This window comes from Cebidichthys violaceus, unplaced genomic scaffold (genome assembly GCF_023349555.1).
Source record: "Cebidichthys violaceus isolate CVI_PGR_0920_01 unplaced genomic scaffold, fCebVio1.0.p SCAF_1, whole genome shotgun sequence".
NCBI classification, from domain to species: Eukaryota; Metazoa; Chordata; class Actinopteri; order Perciformes; family Stichaeidae; genus Cebidichthys; species Cebidichthys violaceus.
The window spans coordinates 23951085-23969307 of record NW_027176262.1 but is presented as its reverse complement, the minus strand read 5'-3'; the positions used below and the strand labels follow the sequence as shown (position 1 = coordinate 23969307).

The following is an 18223-nucleotide window of genomic DNA, read 5'->3' as shown; positions in this document are numbered from 1 at the left end:
ATAACCCTCCATCCAACAGACACTGTTCACGGGAGGACGTATTATTTCACCAAACATCTTGGTATGCTGCTACCCTCTAGTGGACATACACATCCACATACACATCCATGGGACATACCCAGGGCTTATTTGAGCATTTGGTGAGTTTAATTTGGTTTGCTTGTCACACACAAATGTAGGATTATACTCATACTATAAAGTACAGCTCTTCCCATACTGTATATGTATTAAACTGCAGAGTTGAACTCTGTGTTTTCCTGGAAGGTGAAACAGTCTCTACTTTATCTGCAACCTGATATACATATATCAGTCAATTGACATTCAATCAAACTAATAAACACACAATCTGCCTCAATGCAAAATCAATCTCAAATAAAATGCAATTTAGGCCCTGCCCTTACTTTTGCGTATGCCCTGATGGGTGGTGTGCAAGATTAAACAATGCTGCAAGTGAATAAAAGGGCTTGGCTATGGATCAGTAAAGGGTAAACAGGGGTAAAGTCATGTGGCCATTTTTGGATATCAACCTGCTCTTGTTCGTGCACTTCCTGTTGTTGTATTCCTACCTGTCTTCTTCTGTGCCCTCCCATCTTTATTCCACCTCCTGCCAGCTACAGAGACAGTTTCATCTAAATGGGATGCACAAGGCTGGAGATGTGGTTCTGGGTGGGCTATTTGAGATTCACTTCTTCTCTGTCTTTCCTGACCTGTCTTTTACCTCAGAGCCACAGCAGCCTACCTGCCACAGGTTAGTCTGTCAGGGAAACATTGAAGAGCAAAAAGTGAGGGTGGTCAGTCGTATTAGTGCAATGTATTTTATATAATAGGATTTTACTCTGAAAGAAAAACAAATTGTGTATTTATGCCATGTTGGACATTTTGGACACATTTTGCACTGCCTCCTTTAGTATTGTAATAACTGTTGCTATTCAACTGGTTAAATTGTTTTCAAAATATGTAATTGTGCAACCTGTACATGTCTACACAATTGCTATTTGATGTTGTTTTGTTTTATCAACGGTGCTATTTCTGTGTTAGTTTTGATATTCCAGGGTTCAGGTATGCCCAGAGCATGGCCTTTGCTATTGAAGAGATCAACAGGAGCACCAACCTGCTACCTAACGTGACTTTGGGATATAGTCTTTATGATAACTGCGTCAAACTAGGAGTTGGATTCCGTGCAGCGTTGTCATTAGCCAATGGTCGAGAAGAGCAGTTTATATTAGACGATACCTGTGTAGGAACCCCTCCGGTCCTAGGAATTGTGGGTGATTCTTCCTCTACAAGTTCTATTGCCATCTCCACTGTCCTAGGTTTGTACAGAGTACCTATGGTAAGTTTTCCGCCGTAAATCTTTTGAACCATTTTGATTTAGTTTCAAATTTAATGTCCATTGTAAACACGGACTAATCCACTTAAAACGTTTTAAGGGCCAGTAAAGGCGTTGAATGTTTTTCGGCTGTATAGTCTGTGTCTTTTTTAACAGGTGAGTTACTTTGCCACATGTTCGTGTCTGAGTGACCGGCAAAAGTTTCCATCCTTCTTTAGGACGATCCCAAGTGACGCTTTCCAGGTGAGCGTCTATCAGCAAAATATAAAAGCATAAAATACGCTGTTGCACCTAAATATTCCTCAGAAAGAACGTCCCTGTGCTGCAATGAACAATGTATTCCTTTAGCGTGATACCTGTCACATTCCTTGTGCCATTGACGGAGCTGTTTTGTCTGAGCTAACAATGCTGAAAGGCAACGGTTAAACACGGTCCGTTGTGGAACCTGTTTATCAGGTTCCCCACTGAAAGATTATTCCAGCCTGCGCACTAATCCCACCACTCTGCATTTACTTAGGTGCGCGCTATGATTCAGATTCTCCGGCACTTTGGCTGGACTTGGACAGGCCTGCTGGTCAGTGATGATGACTATGGACTCCATGCTGCCCGTTCCTTCCAATCTGACTTTGCTCAGTCTGGTGGAGGGTGTCTGGCCTACCTAGAGGTTTTGCCCTTGGGCAATGACCCAGCAGAACTAAGGAGAATTGTGGATGTGATGAGGAAATCTACAGCTCGTGTGGTCATTGTGTTTGCGCATGAGAGTCACATGATTAACCTTGTGGAAGAGGTTGGGCTTGAAATAGTTTAATTGTAACTTAATATAGTTATACACCTTAATGTTTTATTTATCAAACCGAAAAATGTAAGTTGCAATAAAACGTCCTGTAAAAAATAGATGTAATTAAGAACATTTAAATCATGTCTTATTGTTCAAGGCGCTGTAAGCAAGGTATTAGACTGAGATCACTAACTGAGACAAACTACATTGACCTGTAGTTATAATGACATGTATCACTTTGCTCATAATACTGTGTAAAACACAGGATTTCACATATGTTTGAATGACTAAAGCAAGACACCAACCATGTCATGACAGTATGAATTTACATATGTTGATATAATGCAATGCCCAGGTGGTGAGGCAGAATGTGACAGGCCTGCAGTGGATGGCCAGCGAAGCCTGGATTTCAGCTACTGTGCTTCAGACCCCTCAACTCATGCCGTACATAGGTGGCATTCTGGGCATTGCCATCCGTCGAGGAGAAATACCCGGTTTCAGGGACTTCCTGTTACAAATACAACCTGACCTACAACACAACAAAAGCTATGGAAACAGCATGGTGAGTTTAACCTTGCAGTCTGAACTGGTATTTTGCAATACTAATACAGTATATTGTCCTAGTTTATGACACTCTGTTTTGACAACATTTCAGGTGAATCAATTTTGGGAATACACATTTCAGTGTAGCTTTGCACCACCTCATGCAGGTTGGGTGGAAGCTGGGGGATCACTATGCACTGGACAGGAAGATCTGGAGATTGCGGAGACTAAGTTCTTGGACATTTCAAACCTTAGGCCAGAGTACAACGTGTACAAGGCGGTGTACGCCCTGGCGTATGCACTTGATGACATGCTGCGGTGCGAGCCAGGGAGAGGGCCTTTCAGTGGGAACAGCTGTGGAACTTTGCAAAGACTGGAGTCATGGCAGGTGGGATATCAGTTTACAGCAATTAGGGTATAGAATTAAATACAAAGCTATGTGTTTACTAATCTTAAAGCATACAGCTGAAAGGATTTTCCCTACATGGGTAACAGTATCTGAAAGCATATGCACAATCAACAGCAGTGTATTTGTATTTGAGTCTCCCCTCCTTTATTTAAATTGTACCCCATTTATAGCTTATGCATTACCTGGAAAAGGTCAACTTCACCACATCATTTGGTGATCAAGTGTCATTTGATGAGAATGGTGATGCCTTACCAATATATGATGTGATGAACTGGCTGTGGCTCCCTGACGGAAGAACTAAAATTCAGAATGTGGGTGAGTTTAAAGAGTCAGCCAAAGGTGAAGAACTCACACTTGATGAAGACAAAATCTTCTGGAACTCTGAATCCAAAAAGGTTATTCCTGATTACTCAGACAACTATTTTGCATCCCATGGATGACTCATTATAGCAGTGTAGCGTAGTGTAGGGTAACAGATGTTTGTTTTTCTACCTATAGCCACCCAGGTCAGTGTGCAGTGAGAGCTGTCCTCCAGGTACCCGGATGGCCAGAAAGAAGGGGGAATCTGAGTGCTGTTTTGACTGCATCCTTTGTTCTGAGGGACAGATCAGCAATAGGACTGGTTGGTATTCAGTTTCAAACAGAGCAGTTTGGAGATATAATTTAAGTATGTATCTCAACACATTCCCTGTCTTCTTAGACTCCCTGGAGTGCACCACTTGTCCAGAGGACTTCTGGTCCAATGCCCAGCGTGACCACTGTGTCCCTAAGAAAACTGAGTTCCTCTCTTATCAAGAACCTCTGGGTATCTGCTTGACAACCATCTCGTTGCTGGGAACATTCATCTGTGCTGTTGTCTTGGGAATCTTCACCTATCATCGCAGCACCCCTATAGTACGCACCAACAATTCAGAACTTAGTTTCTTGCTCTTGGTGTCACTTAAATTATGTTTCCTGTGTTCACTGCTGTTTATCGGCCGTCCCAGGCTGTGGACATGCCAACTGAGACATGCAGCATTTGGGATCAGCTTTGTGCTTTGTGTGTCATGTATTCTGGTAAAAACCATGGTGGTTCTGGCTGTGTTCAAGGCCTCCAAACCAGGAGTTGGAGGCAGTCTAAAGTGGTTTGGTGCTGTGCAGCAGAGAGGGACAGTTATGGTTCTTACTTCTATTCAGGCAGCAATCTGCACTGCTTGGATTGTCTCTGCCTCACCAGCTCCCCATAAAAACATTCAATACCACAACGACAAGATAGTGTATGAGTGTGTAGTTGGGTCCACCGTTGGTTTTGCAGTGTTACTGGGCTATATTGGCTTACTGGCTGTCCTCAGCTTCATGTTAGCATTTCTGGCAAGGAATCTTCCAGACAACTTCAATGAGGCCAAGCTCATCACTTTCAGCATGCTGATCTTCTGTGCTGTGTGGGTGGCCTTTGTCCCCACTTATGTCAACTCTCCAGGCAAATATGCAGATGCAGTGGAGGTTTTTGCCATCTTGGCCTCCAGTTTTGGTCTCTTATTAGCACTGTTTGGACCCAAATGTTATATAATCCTGCTGAGACCAGAGAGGAACACAAAGAAAGCAATCATGGGGCGAGGTGAATGTATGAAATAATCCTATCCGCTCTGTATTTTGCATTCAACAAACACAACTAGAAGCAATACATAATTAATAAATAAAAAATAAAAAATTTGAATCTTACATTATTATTGTCATTTTTGTATGATGCCTGGTCTAGTCTTATATCAGTAAATTGACAAAAACTGAAATAACTACATATCCATACCCTCCGAGCACTTTAATTAGCAAAAATGGATATATTTTACAAATTACTACCAAAAATCCAATTAAAAAGGCTGTTGGGAAATTGGATGTTCGTGTGTATAGATGCAGCAGTGTCAAATGTATCCGTCATCATTAAAAATAACATAATCCTGGATCAAACACATCATCAGTTGCAGTACCACCTTCATTTTCTATATGCTGTCCTGCTCATGAAGAAAGAACAGAAGACAGTTGAGACAGAATTTTTGAAGACAAAGCCGTTGTCAGTTCTGGAAATGACGACCATGCAATGGCCAACTATTATTCGATGTTCTAATTAAGCCAGCATGGAAAATAAGATCTGATTGAAAGACTGATTTCAAGCATCATTATTGTAATTGCACATACTGTACATTTACATTATGCCAGAGGCTATCAAAGTGTCCTTATTGTTGGTTTTGCCAGTCATTTTGTGAGAAATGTTCTTTTGTTTTTGTTTTTCTGAAATACCGCCTAAATAAGATGCTTCCTTGCTTTTTGGTCAGACAATGCCAATGTAAAGTTGAGGCCAAAATTATTAGGCCCCCAGGAATTATGGAACATTTTCCTAAAATTCTCCCCAATGTTTTGCAGCATTGATAAAACTTGATATAATCAAACATTCACCAGTGCTATTTAGTAGCTTTTTGTAAATTTTGGAATATAAAATACATTTTTAGGCTTGCTTTATATCAAATATAGTGAAAAACAGGGTGGTGAATAATATTACCCCCCCCATGTGAATTTCTGCTGTCAAACACACCTAATTAACCAATCAGCTTTCAAGCCACACCTGTGCAGTCAATTAGCTTCCTAACAACACCTGAGCATTCAATCAGCATAAAAAGACTCCAAGAAACAGGGCACTGGAACACATTATTGAGAGGGACTGCTTTTACTCACCATTGATTGTTGCTGACCTGGCCTCTTCTGGAGTTGATGTTTCAAGGAACTCAGTTGTGAGGTCTCTCCATCGTGGTGGGCTTCAGGGCCATCGTCCCAGAAGAGCCCCTTTACTCAAAGAGCGGCATATCACAGCCAGACTTAGGTTTGCTTGTGAACATTTGAAAGGTAAAGATGAGTTTTGGAAGTCTGTGCTTTGGTCTGATGAGACTAAACTGGAACCTTTTGGGCACATGGATGTTGCTTATGTTTGGCGAAGAAAGGCAGAAGCCTTCAACCCTAAGAACACTGTTCCCACAGTTAAACATGGTGGTGGGAGCATCATGCTGTGGGGCTGTTTTGCAGCCTCAGGCACAGGGAGCCTTGTTCGGGTGCATGGCATCATGAAAAAAGAAAATTATGTTGATGTTTTGAGGGATAATATGCAGAAATCTGCTCGCAGTCTATCCTTAGGTCGTCGCTGGGTCTTCCAACAAGACAATGACCCAAAGCATACATCGAAATTGGTCCAACAGTTCCTGAAGGATACCAAAACCAAGGTCCTGGAGTGGCCCGCACAGAGCCCAGACCTCAATCCTATTGAGAATCTGTGGCGGGTGCTCAAAGTGAATGTCCATGCTCGGAAACCACGCAATTTGGACCAGCTGGAAGAATGGGCCAAAATCTCTCAGGAGACCTGTGCCAACCTAGTAAAGAACTACTCTAAGAGGTTGTTATCAGTTGTGGCTCAGAAAGGGTACACTATTGACTATTAATGGCCAGTGGGCTAATCATTTTGGATGTCTCATTTTTGCCTTTTCTTGTTTCAACTCGGTGTATCAATAAAATATCCTAATCAAACTTATTGGACATTTTGTCTTTGTTATTTTGGAAACAAATGCACTATAAACACTTGTTGTTAATGGTCATTTCCATGGAGAAATCAAGAGTTTTGTCTAATTTCATAAGGGGGGGCTAATAATTTTGGCCTCAACTGTAATGGATGCAATATTCTGCTACAATTTAGCTAACAGGAAATGGAGCTTAGTAAGGTCATCCTGCCTTACCAAATCTATAACATTGCAAATTCGACAGACTAATGTGGAAATATGTCTTTCCCACATGTTTCTGCAGAACTGATCATATCTAAAACCTGCCAAAATACTATGGGTGCCAGACAGATACAATAACCCTCCATCCAGCAGACACTGTTCACGGGAGGACGTATTATTTCACCAAACATCTTGGTATGCTGCTACCCTCTAGTGGACATACACATCCACATACACATCCATGGGACATACCCAGGGCTTATTTGAGCATTTGGTGAGTTTAATTTGGTTTGCTTGTCACACACAAATGTAGGATTATACTCATACTATAAAGTACAGCTCTTCCCATACTGTATATGTATTAAACTGCAGAGTTGAACTCTGTGTTTTCCTGGAAGGTGAAACAGTCTCTACTTTATCTGCAACCTGATATACATATATCAGTCAATTGACATTCAATCAAACTAATAAACACACAATCTGCCTCAATGCAAAATCAATCTCAAATAAAATGCAATTTAGGCCCTGCCCTTACTTTTGCGTATGCCCTGATGGGTGGTGTGCAAGATTAAACAATGCTGCAAGTGAATAAAAGGGCTTGGCTATGGATCAGTAAAGGGTAAACGGGGGTAAAGTCATGTGGCCATTTTTGGATATCAACCTGCTCTTGTTCGTGCACTTCCTGTTGTTGTATTCCTACTTGTCTTCTTCTGTGCCCTCCCATCTTTATTCCACCTCCTGCCAGCTACAGGGACAGTTTCATCTAAATGGGATGCACAAGGCTGGAGATGTGGTTCTGGGTGGGCTATTTGGGATTCACTTCTTCTCTGTCTTTCCTGACCTGTCTTTTACCTCAGAGCCACAGCAGCCTACCTGCCACAGGTTAGTCTGTCAGGGAAACATTGAAGAGCAAAAAGTGAGGGTGGTCAGTCTTATTAGTGCAATGTATTTTATATAATAGGATTTTACTCTGAAAGAAAAACAAATTGTGTATTTATGCCATGTTGGACATTTTGGACACATTTTGCACTGCCTCCTTTAGTATTGTAATAACTGTTGCTATTCAACTGGTTAAATTGTTTTCAAAATATGTAATTGTGCAACCTGTACATGTCTACACAATTGCTATTTGATGTTGTTTTTTTTATCAACGGTGCTATTTCTGTGTTAGTTTTGATATTCCAGGGTTCAGGTATGCCCAGAGCATGGCCTTTGCTATTGAAGAGATCAACAGGAGCACCAACCTGCTACCTAACGTGACTTTGGGATATAGTCTTTATGATAACTGCGTCAAACTAGGAGTTGGATTCCGTGCAGCGTTGTCATTAGCCAATGGTCGAGAAGAGCAGTTTATATTAGACGATACCTGTGTAGGAACCCCTCCGGTCCTAGGAATTGTGGGTGATTCTTCCTCTACAAGTTCTATTGCCATCTCCACTGTCCTAGGTTTGTACAGAGTACCTATGGTAAGTTTTCCGCCGTAAATCTTTTGAACCATTTTGATTTAGTTTCAAATTTAATGTCCATTGTAAACACGGACTAATCCACTTAAAACGTTTTAAGGGCCAGTAAAGGCGTTGAATGTTTTTCGGCTGTATAGTCTGTGTCTTTTTTAACAGGTGAGTTACTTTGCCACATGTTCGTGTCTGAGTGACCGGCAAAAGTTTCCATCCTTCTTTAGGACGATCCCAAGTGACGCTTTCCAGGTGAGCGTCTATCAGCAAAATATAAAAGCATAAAATACGCTGTTGCACCTAAATATTCCTCAGAAAGAACGTCCCTGTGCTGCAATGAACAATGTATTCCTTTAGCGTGATACCTGTCACATTCCTTGTGCCATTGACGGAGCTGTTTTGTCTGAGCTAACAATGCTGAAAGGCAACGGTTAAACACGGTCCGTTGTGGAACCTGTTTATCAGGTTCCCCACTGAAAGATTATTCCAGCCTGCGCACTAATCCCACCACTCTGCATTTACTTAGGTGCGCGCTATGATTCAGATTCTCCGGCACTTTGGCTGGACTTGGACAGGCCTGCTGGTCAGTGATGATGACTATGGACTCCATGCTGCCCGTTCCTTCCAATCTGACTTGGCTCAGTCTAGTGGAGGGTGTCTGGCCTACCTAGAGGTTTTGCCCTTGGGCAATGACCCAGCAGAACTAAGGAGAATTGTGGATGTGATGAGGAAATCTACAGCTCGTGTGGTCATTGTGTTTGCGCATGAGAGTCGCATGATTAACCTCGTGGAAGAGGTTGGACTTGAAATAGTTTAATCGTAACTTAATATAGTTATACACCTTAATGTTTTATTTATCAAACCGAAAAATGTAAGTTGCAATAAAACGTCCTGTAAAAAATAGATGTAATTAAGAACATTTAAATCATGTCTTATTGTTCAAGGCGCTGTAAGCAAGGTATTAGACTGAGATCACTAACTGAGACAAACTACATTGACCTGTAGTTATAATGACATGTATCACTTTGCTCATAATACTGTGTAAAACACAGGATTTCACATATGTTTGAATGACTAAAGCAAGACACCAACCATGTCATGACAGTATGAATTTACATATGTTGATATAATGCAATGCCCAGGTGGTGAGGCAGAATGTGACAGGCCTGCAGTGGATGGCCAGCGAAGCCTGGATTTCAGCTACTGTGCTTCAGACCCCTCAACTCATGCCGTACATAGGTGGCATTCTGGGCATTGCCATCCGTCGAGGAGAAATACCCGGTTTCAGGGACTTCCTGTTACAAATACAACCTGACCTACAACACAACAAAAGCTATGGAAACAGCATGGTGAGTTTAACCTTGCAGTCTGAACTGGTATTTTGCAATACTAATACAGTATATTGTCCTAGTTTATGACACTCTGTTTTGACAACATTTCAGGTGAATCAATTTTGGGAATACACATTTCAGTGTAGCTTTGCACCACCTCATGCAGGTTGGGTGGAAGCTGGGGGATCACTATGCACTGGACAGGAAGATCTGGAGATTGCGGAGACTAAGTTCTTGGACATTTCAAACCTTAGGCCAGAGTACAACGTGTACAAGGCGGTGTACGCCCTGGCGTATGCACTTGATGACATGCTGCGGTGCGAGCCAGGGAGAGGGCCTTTCAGTGGGAACAGCTGTGGAACTTTGCAAAGACTGGAGTCATGGCAGGTGGGATATCAGTTTACAGCAATTAGGGTATAGAATTAAATACAAAGCTATGTGTTTACTAATCTTAAAGCATACAGCTGAAAGGATTTTCCCTACATGGGTAACAGTATCTGAAAGCATATGCACAATCAACAGCAGTGTATTTGTATTTGAGTCTCCCCTCCTTTATTTAAATTGTACCCCATTTATAGCTTATGCATTACCTGGAAAAGGTCAACTTCACCACATCATTTGGTGATCAAGTGTCATTTGATGAGAATGGTGATGCCTTACCAATATATGATGTGATGAACTGGCTGTGGCTCCCTGACGGAAGAACTAAAATTCAGAATGTGGGTGAGTTTAAAGAGTCAGCCAAAGGTGAAGAACTCACACTTGATGAAGACAAAATCTTCTGGAACTCTGAATCCAAAAAGGTTATTCCTGATTACTCAGACAACTATTTTGCATCCCATGGATGACTCATTATAGCAGTGTAGCGTAGTGTAGGGTAACAGATGTTTGTTTTTCTACCTATAGCCACCCAGGTCAGTGTGCAGTGAGAGCTGTCCTCCAGGTACCCGGATGGCCAGAAAGAAGGGGGAATCTGAGTGCTGTTTTGACTGCATCCTTTGTTCTGAGGGACAGATCAGCAATAGGACTGGTTGGTATTCAGTTTCAAACAGAGCAGTTTGGAGATATAATTTAAGCATGTATCTCAACACTTTCCCTGTCTTCTTAGACTCCCTGGAGTGCACCACTTGTCCAGAGGACTTCTGGTCCACTGCCCAGCGTGACCACTGTGTCCCTAAGAAAACTGAGTTCCTCTCTTATCAAGAACCTCTGGGTATCTGCTTGACAACCATCTCGTTGCTGGGAACATTCATCTGTGCTGTTGTCCTGGGAATCTTCACCTATCATCGCAGCACCCCTATAGTACGCGCCAACAATTCAGAACTTAGTTTCTTGCTCTTGGTGTCACTTAAATTATGTTTCCTGTGTTCACTGTTGTTTATCGGCCGTCCCAGGCTGTGGACATGCCAGCTGAGACATGCAACATTTGGGATCAGCTTTGTGCTTTGTGTGTCATGTATTCTGGTAAAAACCATGGTGGTTCTGGCTGTGTTCAAGGCCTCCAAACCAGGAGTTGGAGGCAGTCTAAAGTGGTTTGGTGCTGTGCAGCAGAGAGGGACAGTTATGGTTCTTACTTCTATTCAGGCAGCAATCTGCACTGCTTGGATTGTCTCTGCCTCACCAGCTCCCCATAAAAACACTCAATACCACAACGACAAGATAGTGTATGAGTGTGTAGTTGGGTCTACTGTTGGTTTTGCAGTGTTACTGGGCTATATTGGCTTACTGGCTGTCCTCAGCTTCATGTTAGCATTTCTGGCAAGGAATCTTCCAGATAGTTTCAATGAGACCAAGCTCATCACTTTCAGCATGCTGATCTTCTGTGCTGTGTGGGTGGCCTTTGTTCCCGCTTACATCAACTCCCCAGGCCATTATGCAGATGCAGTGGAGGTTTTTGCCATCTTGGCCTCCAGTTTTGGTCTCTTATTAGCACTGTTTGGACCCAAATGTTATATAATCCTGCTGAGACCAGAGAGGAACACAAAGAAAGCAATCATGGGTCGGGGCATCCAGTCATAAAACATGCACTTAGATTACCAAGACATGATTGATGCATTTTCTTTATTCAATAGAAAAATATTTGGTCGATAGTAGCGATGTTTAGTTATTGTGAAAGCTGGGCTGATGACTTGGCTCATATATGAAAGAATCAATGTTTCAAACATGATTTAGTGAGACTATGAGGGAGGACCTCGGACCATCGGAGGGGTCCATGTTAAAATGTTTGTACATTTTAAAGTTAAATGCATCAATTTGGTGCACTTTGAGAACCAAATTAAGAGGTTAGATCTATGAAGAACTCTGTGCTTTTGTAAACAATTTGGTAACCTTCTTCTAGCAGTGGTGGGATGTAAGTATCCACTTTCTGCAGGCTTCTCTAGTACTTTAGGCCTACTTAACCACCATTTTGAGGTACCTATACTTTACTTAAGTATTTCCATTTTAGGCTACTTTATATTTCTAGTCTAGGACTTCTTCTTTTTCTTTCTCTATAAATATATATATATATATATATATATATATATATGTTGAACTGTCTGGAGCTGATGTGGACTTAAAGGCACACTCACCAGTTGGTACATTTGAGAATTGACACGATTTTGATTATAAATCGCAAATCAGTCAAAACAAGCTTTCAATTTCAAGTTGTTGATTGTTTGATGTTATTGTTTGATGTCATTCACCTCCCACCATGACAAATTCCTTGTAGGTGCAAACGTCCTTGGCAATAAATGGTTCTGATTCTGATTCTGATTCTGAATGTATGCAGGTATTGTTTACAGAAACCTTGAATCCATAGTACAGTCTGCAAAATCAGAACCCAGTACAAGAAATATTTAACATAAGACAGGTGCCTGCTTTCATTCTGTGAGACTACAATAAAGACAACAATTTAACATGAACATGTTTTTAATTATGTCAAAGGTTTAATATCTTCAGTAATTATAGATTAGGCAATGTAGAGATATGCTAAACACTAAAGCAACAATAGTTACTATAACATATTATTTCCCATTTTTTATAGTTTCATAACATTACAGTTAAGGAATATGATAAATGCATTGACATTGAAAAGAAAGGAAAACTAAGAGGACCTGAAGAGTGGCTGTGTGGGGAATATTGGTCTTATTTGATTCACTCAAATGTGTGCATTGTTAATGTATCCCTGTCATCGGGCCATCAGGTGTTTTTTTGTGTTCTTCTCCGGCCTCAAGAGAATGATGAAACATTTGGGGGTAAAAATGCAGAGCAGTAAACCATAGCTAGAGGCCAGGATTGCAAAAATCTCCACAGCAACAGTGTATTTTCCAGGAGAGGTAACGTAAGCAGGGACAAAGGCCACCCAGACAGCACAGAAGATCAGCATGCTGAAGGTGATCAGTTTGGCCTCGTTGAAGTTGTCAGGGAGTTTCCGAGCAAGAAAGGCCAGGAGGAGACAGGTGCAGGCCAGCAGACCGATGTAGCCCAGAACCAGAGAGAAGCCCACCACAGAGGCCATGGCGCACTCCAAGGTGACCGTTGACCCTTGGAAACCCAAATCGCGTTGAGGCACGGGGGGGCTGAGGGACAGCCATGTCACACAGATGATAATCTGGATGAAAATAAAATGTAATCAAATTGATGTAAAATATTGTATGCCAAAGTTTATGTACATATTAAAACAAATTAGAATAAAAACATTTTTAGTACCTGTACACAAGTAAGAAGACAAACGCTTCCTCTCTGCTGGCCTGGACCGAACCACCTAATCAAAGCTTCAGCACCAGGCCGAGCGGAGCGGAAAGCTGCCAGAACAACTATAGTCTTGACTTGAAGGCAGGAAACACAAAGTACAAAGCTGATCCCAAAAGCTGCCTGTTGGAACCGACAAGACCAGACTGATGGACGACCAATGAACACCAGTGAGCACAGGAAGCACAACTTCAGGGACAGGAGAAGCAGGAAGCTCAGTTCTGAATTGTTGGCTCGTACCTATAATTGAAAAGTAATATAAAAATAAAGTCAAGTACATTAACCTTAAGCCAAACAGGACATGTTTAAGGTGAACCTAATGTTTTGTTCTCCAGCTTACCTTGTAGAATAATTGGCATGGTATGAAACAGATTAATCAGCTAAAGCTGCACAATGACAATTTGTTGAAAGTGTACAGTACGGTATTATTTATAATATTTAAGGATCTCACCATAGGTGTTTGACGGTAGTAAAGAAACACCACAAACACAGCTGTTGTCACCGCTGCACCAGAAACAGCTGCTGTAGTCAGGGCGATGCCCAAGGTTTCATTAAAGGAAAGGAAGTCCAGCTGGCGAGGGATGCAGGCAGTTTGTTTAGCATTGGACCAAAACTCAGATGGACAACGCTCACAGTGAAGGGAATCTGGGACAGGAAGACAGAGGAGTTAAGGAAAGTAAAACACAAAGAGGAAAATGGAGGGTGTCTTATGGAGACATTTCCTCACCCGTTTGATTGCTAATCTCCCCTTCAGCACATTGGATACAGTCAAAGCAGCAGACAGGTTCTCCTTTCCTGTTGGCCTTTCGGGTACCTGGGGTACAGCTCTCACTGCACACTGAAGTCGGCACCTAAACAACAAGTGAAAACAATATTCTCAAGACTTAATGCCTTGTGAATCATATTTTGGTACTGGCCCGAATCAATATTGTTCTTTTTTAACCACCTGATTGGATCCTGTGCTCCACTGAATAGCTGATTCGTTAAGGTGGAGGTCAAACCCGTCCACACGACCGATCAGAACCAGTTTGAGTGAACCCTCGGGGGTTTCTTGCCAGTTGACAAGGTCGTACTTTGCTGGAATGTCAGCACCTCGGAAATAAAACATTTCCCCCTGTCGTGTGGTGAAATTTACCTTGTTCAAGTGCTGCAACAGCTGAAAGTATAAAGATATTAAAAATACTCACTGACAGCATGTGCAAAATAATGCCAAACCTATTTGGGGGGTTTATTAACATCATTAATTGATTTTCAGGCTCAGTGAAATGCTGATTATCATGCTAACCTCTTTGGGTTCGATGTGTTTTGGAGAAGAGCAGCTGGAGCTGTTGTTTCTGGATGAGCTTTGTCTATCAGGGCAGGAGAGAAGGCTGTGAAGGGCGTGAGCTGCAGCATAAACAGCGAGGTAGACGTTATATGCCACCCTTAGCTGGGAGACATCAGTGAAGGGATTCTTCACTCCCTCCAGGGACTCTGTTCCACTGCAGAGGGGCAAAGAACCTTTCTGAGAAAATCTATTGGCAGGAGATGATGTAGAGATATTTAATGGGGCTGCGTATTTGAAAGATGGAGAGGAATGTGAAAAGAGAGGTGAGGCCCCAGAAATGCACCCAAATTCCGCTTCCCAGAATTCTCTTAGGAACTCATCTCCAGGACGATGAATTGGGTGCAAACTTCTGATATAATTTTCAAATCCAGGTACAGCTGAACTTCTAATGGAAACACCAAAAACCCCTTTTGCTACTTTAGTTGAGACAACATTTTGGAGAAGATCACCGCTGGTGCTCCAGGCCTCACTTGCCAGATATTGTCTGTCAGTCACCTAGTGATAGCAAGAAGACAAGATCACGATCAAGTTAAGAATGATTTTTTTTTAAATGATATCGTTATAATATAAAATGTCTCAATTGTCTATTGCATTTACTATATTCACAACACAATTGTATTTAATTTGCTCACATTAATCTTGGCCAGCTGCAGAAACAGCTCTCTCACGTCTGTGTACCAGGTAAAGATCAGAACCACTTTTGCAGTCGAGGCCTGAATTGTGAGCGCTGCTCGTCTGGCGTCGCTCACGATGTTCTCCCTTTGGAGAGTCTCTACAAATGCCAGACACACCCCTGCCCCCCGAGTCTCCTCCTGAAAAACCTGACATGTACATAGACATATAGAGAAAGGAGCAGATTAGATAAATAAAGAGTGTTCAAGTGTTGATGTCTTGTGTAGATGCCGAATGGAAATCACCTTTATTGCCACGAGGCCATAATCGTTGTTTGCTACAACTGCTCCGATCCAGGTCCAATTGAAACGTATAGAAAGCTGGGCAATGGCCCGGGCTTGGTAGATATCACTGGGCATGGTCCTGAAGAAGTTAGGAAATTCACGCCTGTCACTCAGACACGGACAGCTCGCAAAGTAGCTGATCTGAAAGATCAGAAGAAAAAAGTTACATAATTTGATATTTTCATTGAAATATACTTATCTTCTTAAAAGAAGCAGGTGTGTTTGAGTGATTTTCTTCCCAGACTTAATCTCTTCATCCCCAAAAAGTGTTGTTTTCCTGCCCTAGAAGGAAACTTTTCACTGCAGTTCAGAGTAAAATCAGGTCCTCTCCCAGAAAGGAAAATAAAATATTGCCAAGGGTATAAGATAGTGAAGTAAAATATGGCACCAGGTCCCTAAAATAGGGAAAAACAAGTTACAGTACAGTGTTTATTATTTATTCAAAACTCACTAACGGTACAGAGAGTGGCCCGAGGGTTCTGGAGAGTATCTGTCCTGTAACGGATGAAGGACCGCCAATGATTAAGGGAACACGACGATCACCTAAAGACAGCAACAAAAGAAGAAATCAAGGGTTTGTTACATGAAAAATAATGTTTACAGAACCAAAATGCATCATTTGAATTATGTTATAGACAGAGTATAAACAACAAGCTACCTCTCCTTTCTATGAGTCCTTCTCCAGCAGAAGAGTCTGGAGGGTCTGTTGAACTACAGCTGGCGTCGTCTCCTCCGACCAGTGACAGTGCCGTCTTGAGAGCCCATGGCGGTCGGCCACAGCTGTCTAAGATGCGGTAGCCCAGCTTCACACCTGGTAGCAGCGTTGCACTGTGATTGATTTCCTCCACCGCAAACACCATAGCATATATGTACTGTAATGGAACATCTTCTAAACTGAGAGCACAGGAAGAAGAAATGAGAATGAGAGAAATATCAATCAAAATGTTGAAGCCACCATGTACTGATCTGGATTTTTAAGTTTCTGTCCTATAAAGAAAGACCCAAGATGTAAATTATAAATTATTGTTGTGCAATCATTGTCATTCCACAGTGCAGAGCAGAGTTTTACCCAGTGCAAGGTTTGTAGTGCGGCAGCTGAGTGAAGTCGTTGTCGATAGCTGGAGGTTGGTAGTGAAGAGCAAAGAGCCCACCAATCACTACATCTCCATCCTGCAGCAGACCCTGGTTGCCGGGCGCACCCCACCGAGAGCAAGTCTCTGTCTGAACACACTGCAGTCCCACCCTGAGCCCCAGCTGTCTGCCCACAAGCCAGACTAGGAGCAGGGATGGGACTGAGGAGGGCCACAGAGTGAAGAGACAGGAGAACCGACACATGGACGCAGCTGTTCTGGACACTTAGAATATGTACAATATACTCAGTTAGGTTTCTCAGAGGCAGTACATTCAACATACATAAACAGTTGTGCAATGAAAAAGCAAAATCCCTCACAATGCAGTAGGAAAAGGTTATATTTCTAGACATCCACCTAGAGCAAAAACACTGTGAAGTTCAGTTGCATAGCCAACTGACAGCATCCAAACTGTGACATACCCCCCTCGTCTTCTGAACAGTTGCACCGTTGACGTGGGTACTTATAATACATGTAAAGCCTTTTTGCAACCAGGTAAACAGGATGGCACACAATCCCAAATTACTCCTCTCAAGAGTGACAGTAAGACAATAACAGCACGATGGCAAATGATTAGTGTGTGTGTGTGTGTGTGTGTGTGTGTGTGTGTGTGTGTGTGTGTGTGTGTGTAAGTGGTGTAAGTGCAAAGTGTGTGTACATGCAAGCCAATGTATTTGTTTTTCCTTTATTAAATTGAGTTCTTCAATGCTTTATTTTACATGCAGGAAACCTATGTTTTCTTGATGTTTGGGTCAACGGGCCGGCCTGGTGTGCAACACTTCCTGCTGACCTTAGCTTCATTGGTGAGACAGGCATGACGAGACAAACATGTAGCACAAATGCACATTTCAAGCAAAAGCTGATAAAGGTCATACAGATAGGCCTTTTTTTTTATCTGTAAGGCTGACATCACTGTCACATCTATTTTATAGAAACTGACCTCGTGAATATGAATAACTGTCGTCAATAATGACATTCGGTAAAGAAAATACTCTGTCAGTGCAGAGTTGCAACTACTGTTAAGATGTATGTCATGACCTTATGACATTAGCTGAAGGTAAAAGGACTTACTCATTAACAAATGATTCATTTCAGACCATATCCTTGTAGCAGTTTTAGAAGGACTCACCGAGTCTCATCAGTGAATTATATGTTTGGGCTTTCAGTGTGTTTAAGATGTGTCTCAAAAAACACCTTTTGCAATTCCCTCAGACCATGATTCAGTTCGGTTCGTCTTCATTGTCCTTCATGGGTTTATTACCTGTTCAGGGATAAAAGATTAGGTCAGTAACTCTGAGCGGTTCTTTGCAGGGTTCCATGGACCATGGTTATACCTGGACCGTGGTCGTGTCTCCTGCCATGGCCGTGCTGACACCCACTGCTACCGTCATTATTATTATTATTATTATTAGTCACATTACTGTTACCATTATCATTGTTATTCTACTATATCCACTGCTCCTGTTATTGTTAGTAGTCATACTTTGTCTGTCTTT

General features: G+C 42.1%; 3 protein-coding genes across 3 annotated transcripts; 2 read left to right on the top strand and 1 right to left on the bottom strand.

Annotated features, from left to right (window-relative positions):
• The first annotated feature begins 503 nt into the window (after positions 1 to 503).
• Positions 504 to 6521, top strand: LOC137880222 (extracellular calcium-sensing receptor-like). The gene is made up of 10 exons (XM_068721865.1): positions 504 to 748; positions 1039 to 1333; positions 1487 to 1573; positions 1848 to 2117; positions 2464 to 2670; positions 2764 to 3039; positions 3231 to 3455; positions 3559 to 3682; positions 3761 to 4657; positions 6220 to 6521. The coding sequence occupies exons 1-10, from the start codon at positions 504 to 506 to the stop codon at positions 6519 to 6521; spliced, it is 2928 nt and encodes a 975-aa protein (XP_068577966.1).
• Positions 6522 to 7434: 913 nt separating this feature from the next.
• olfcq20 (olfactory receptor C family, q20) lies at positions 7435 to 11601 on the top strand. Its single transcript, XM_068720646.1, has 9 exons — positions 7435 to 7679; positions 7969 to 8263; positions 8417 to 8503; positions 8778 to 9047; positions 9394 to 9600; positions 9694 to 9969; positions 10161 to 10385; positions 10489 to 10612; positions 10691 to 11601. Exons 1-9 carry the CDS (start codon positions 7435 to 7437, stop codon positions 11599 to 11601), a joined length of 2640 nt encoding a protein of 879 aa, XP_068576747.1.
• Positions 11602 to 12751: 1150 nt separating this feature from the next.
• On the bottom strand, positions 12752 to 16932 carry olfcr1 (olfactory receptor C family, r1). The gene is made up of 12 exons (XM_068719470.1): positions 16667 to 16932; positions 16310 to 16491; positions 16049 to 16140; positions 15559 to 15738; positions 15274 to 15462; positions 14925 to 15136; positions 14600 to 14795; positions 14261 to 14470; positions 14042 to 14165; positions 13766 to 13959; positions 13273 to 13554; positions 12752 to 13174 (listed from the first exon to the last, which is right to left on the bottom strand). Exons 1-12 carry the CDS (start codon positions 16930 to 16932, stop codon positions 12752 to 12754), a joined length of 2550 nt encoding a protein of 849 aa, XP_068575571.1.
• Between the last annotated feature and the right edge of the window lie 1291 nt (positions 16933 to 18223).

Bases quoted from the DNA above. Each gene is read 5' to 3' on its own strand.
- olfcq20 (XM_068720646.1), top strand. From the start codon at position 7,435: ATGTGGCCATTTTTGGATATCAACCTGCTCTTGTTCGTGCACTTCCTG. The intron at 9,048-9,393 runs GTTGGACTTGAA...TGCAATGCCCAG, and splicing joins TGATTAACCTCGTGGAAGAG to GTGGTGAGGCAGAATGTGAC. The intron at 9,970-10,160 runs GTGGGATATCAG...CCCCATTTATAG, and splicing joins AAAGACTGGAGTCATGGCAG to CTTATGCATTACCTGGAAAA.
- olfcr1 (XM_068719470.1), bottom strand. From the start codon at position 16,932: ATGTGTCGGTTCTCCTGTCTCTTCACTCTGTGGCCCTCCTCAGTCCCA. The intron at 16,492-16,666 runs GTAAAACTCTGC...CTGTGCTCTCAG, and splicing joins CACTACAAACCTTGCACTGG to TTTAGAAGATGTTCCATTAC. The intron at 14,796-14,924 runs GTGCATTTCTGG...GCCCCTCTGCAG, and splicing joins TTCTGGGAAGCGGAATTTGG to TGGAACAGAGTCCCTGGAGG.
- LOC137880222 (XM_068721865.1), top strand. From the start codon at position 504: ATGTGGCCATTTTTGGATATCAACCTGCTCTTGTTCGTGCACTTCCTG. The intron at 749-1,038 runs GTTAGTCTGTCA...TTTCTGTGTTAG, and splicing joins CAGCAGCCTACCTGCCACAG to TTTTGATATTCCAGGGTTCA. The intron at 1,334-1,486 runs GTAAGTTTTCCG...CTTTTTTAACAG, and splicing joins GTTTGTACAGAGTACCTATG to GTGAGTTACTTTGCCACATG.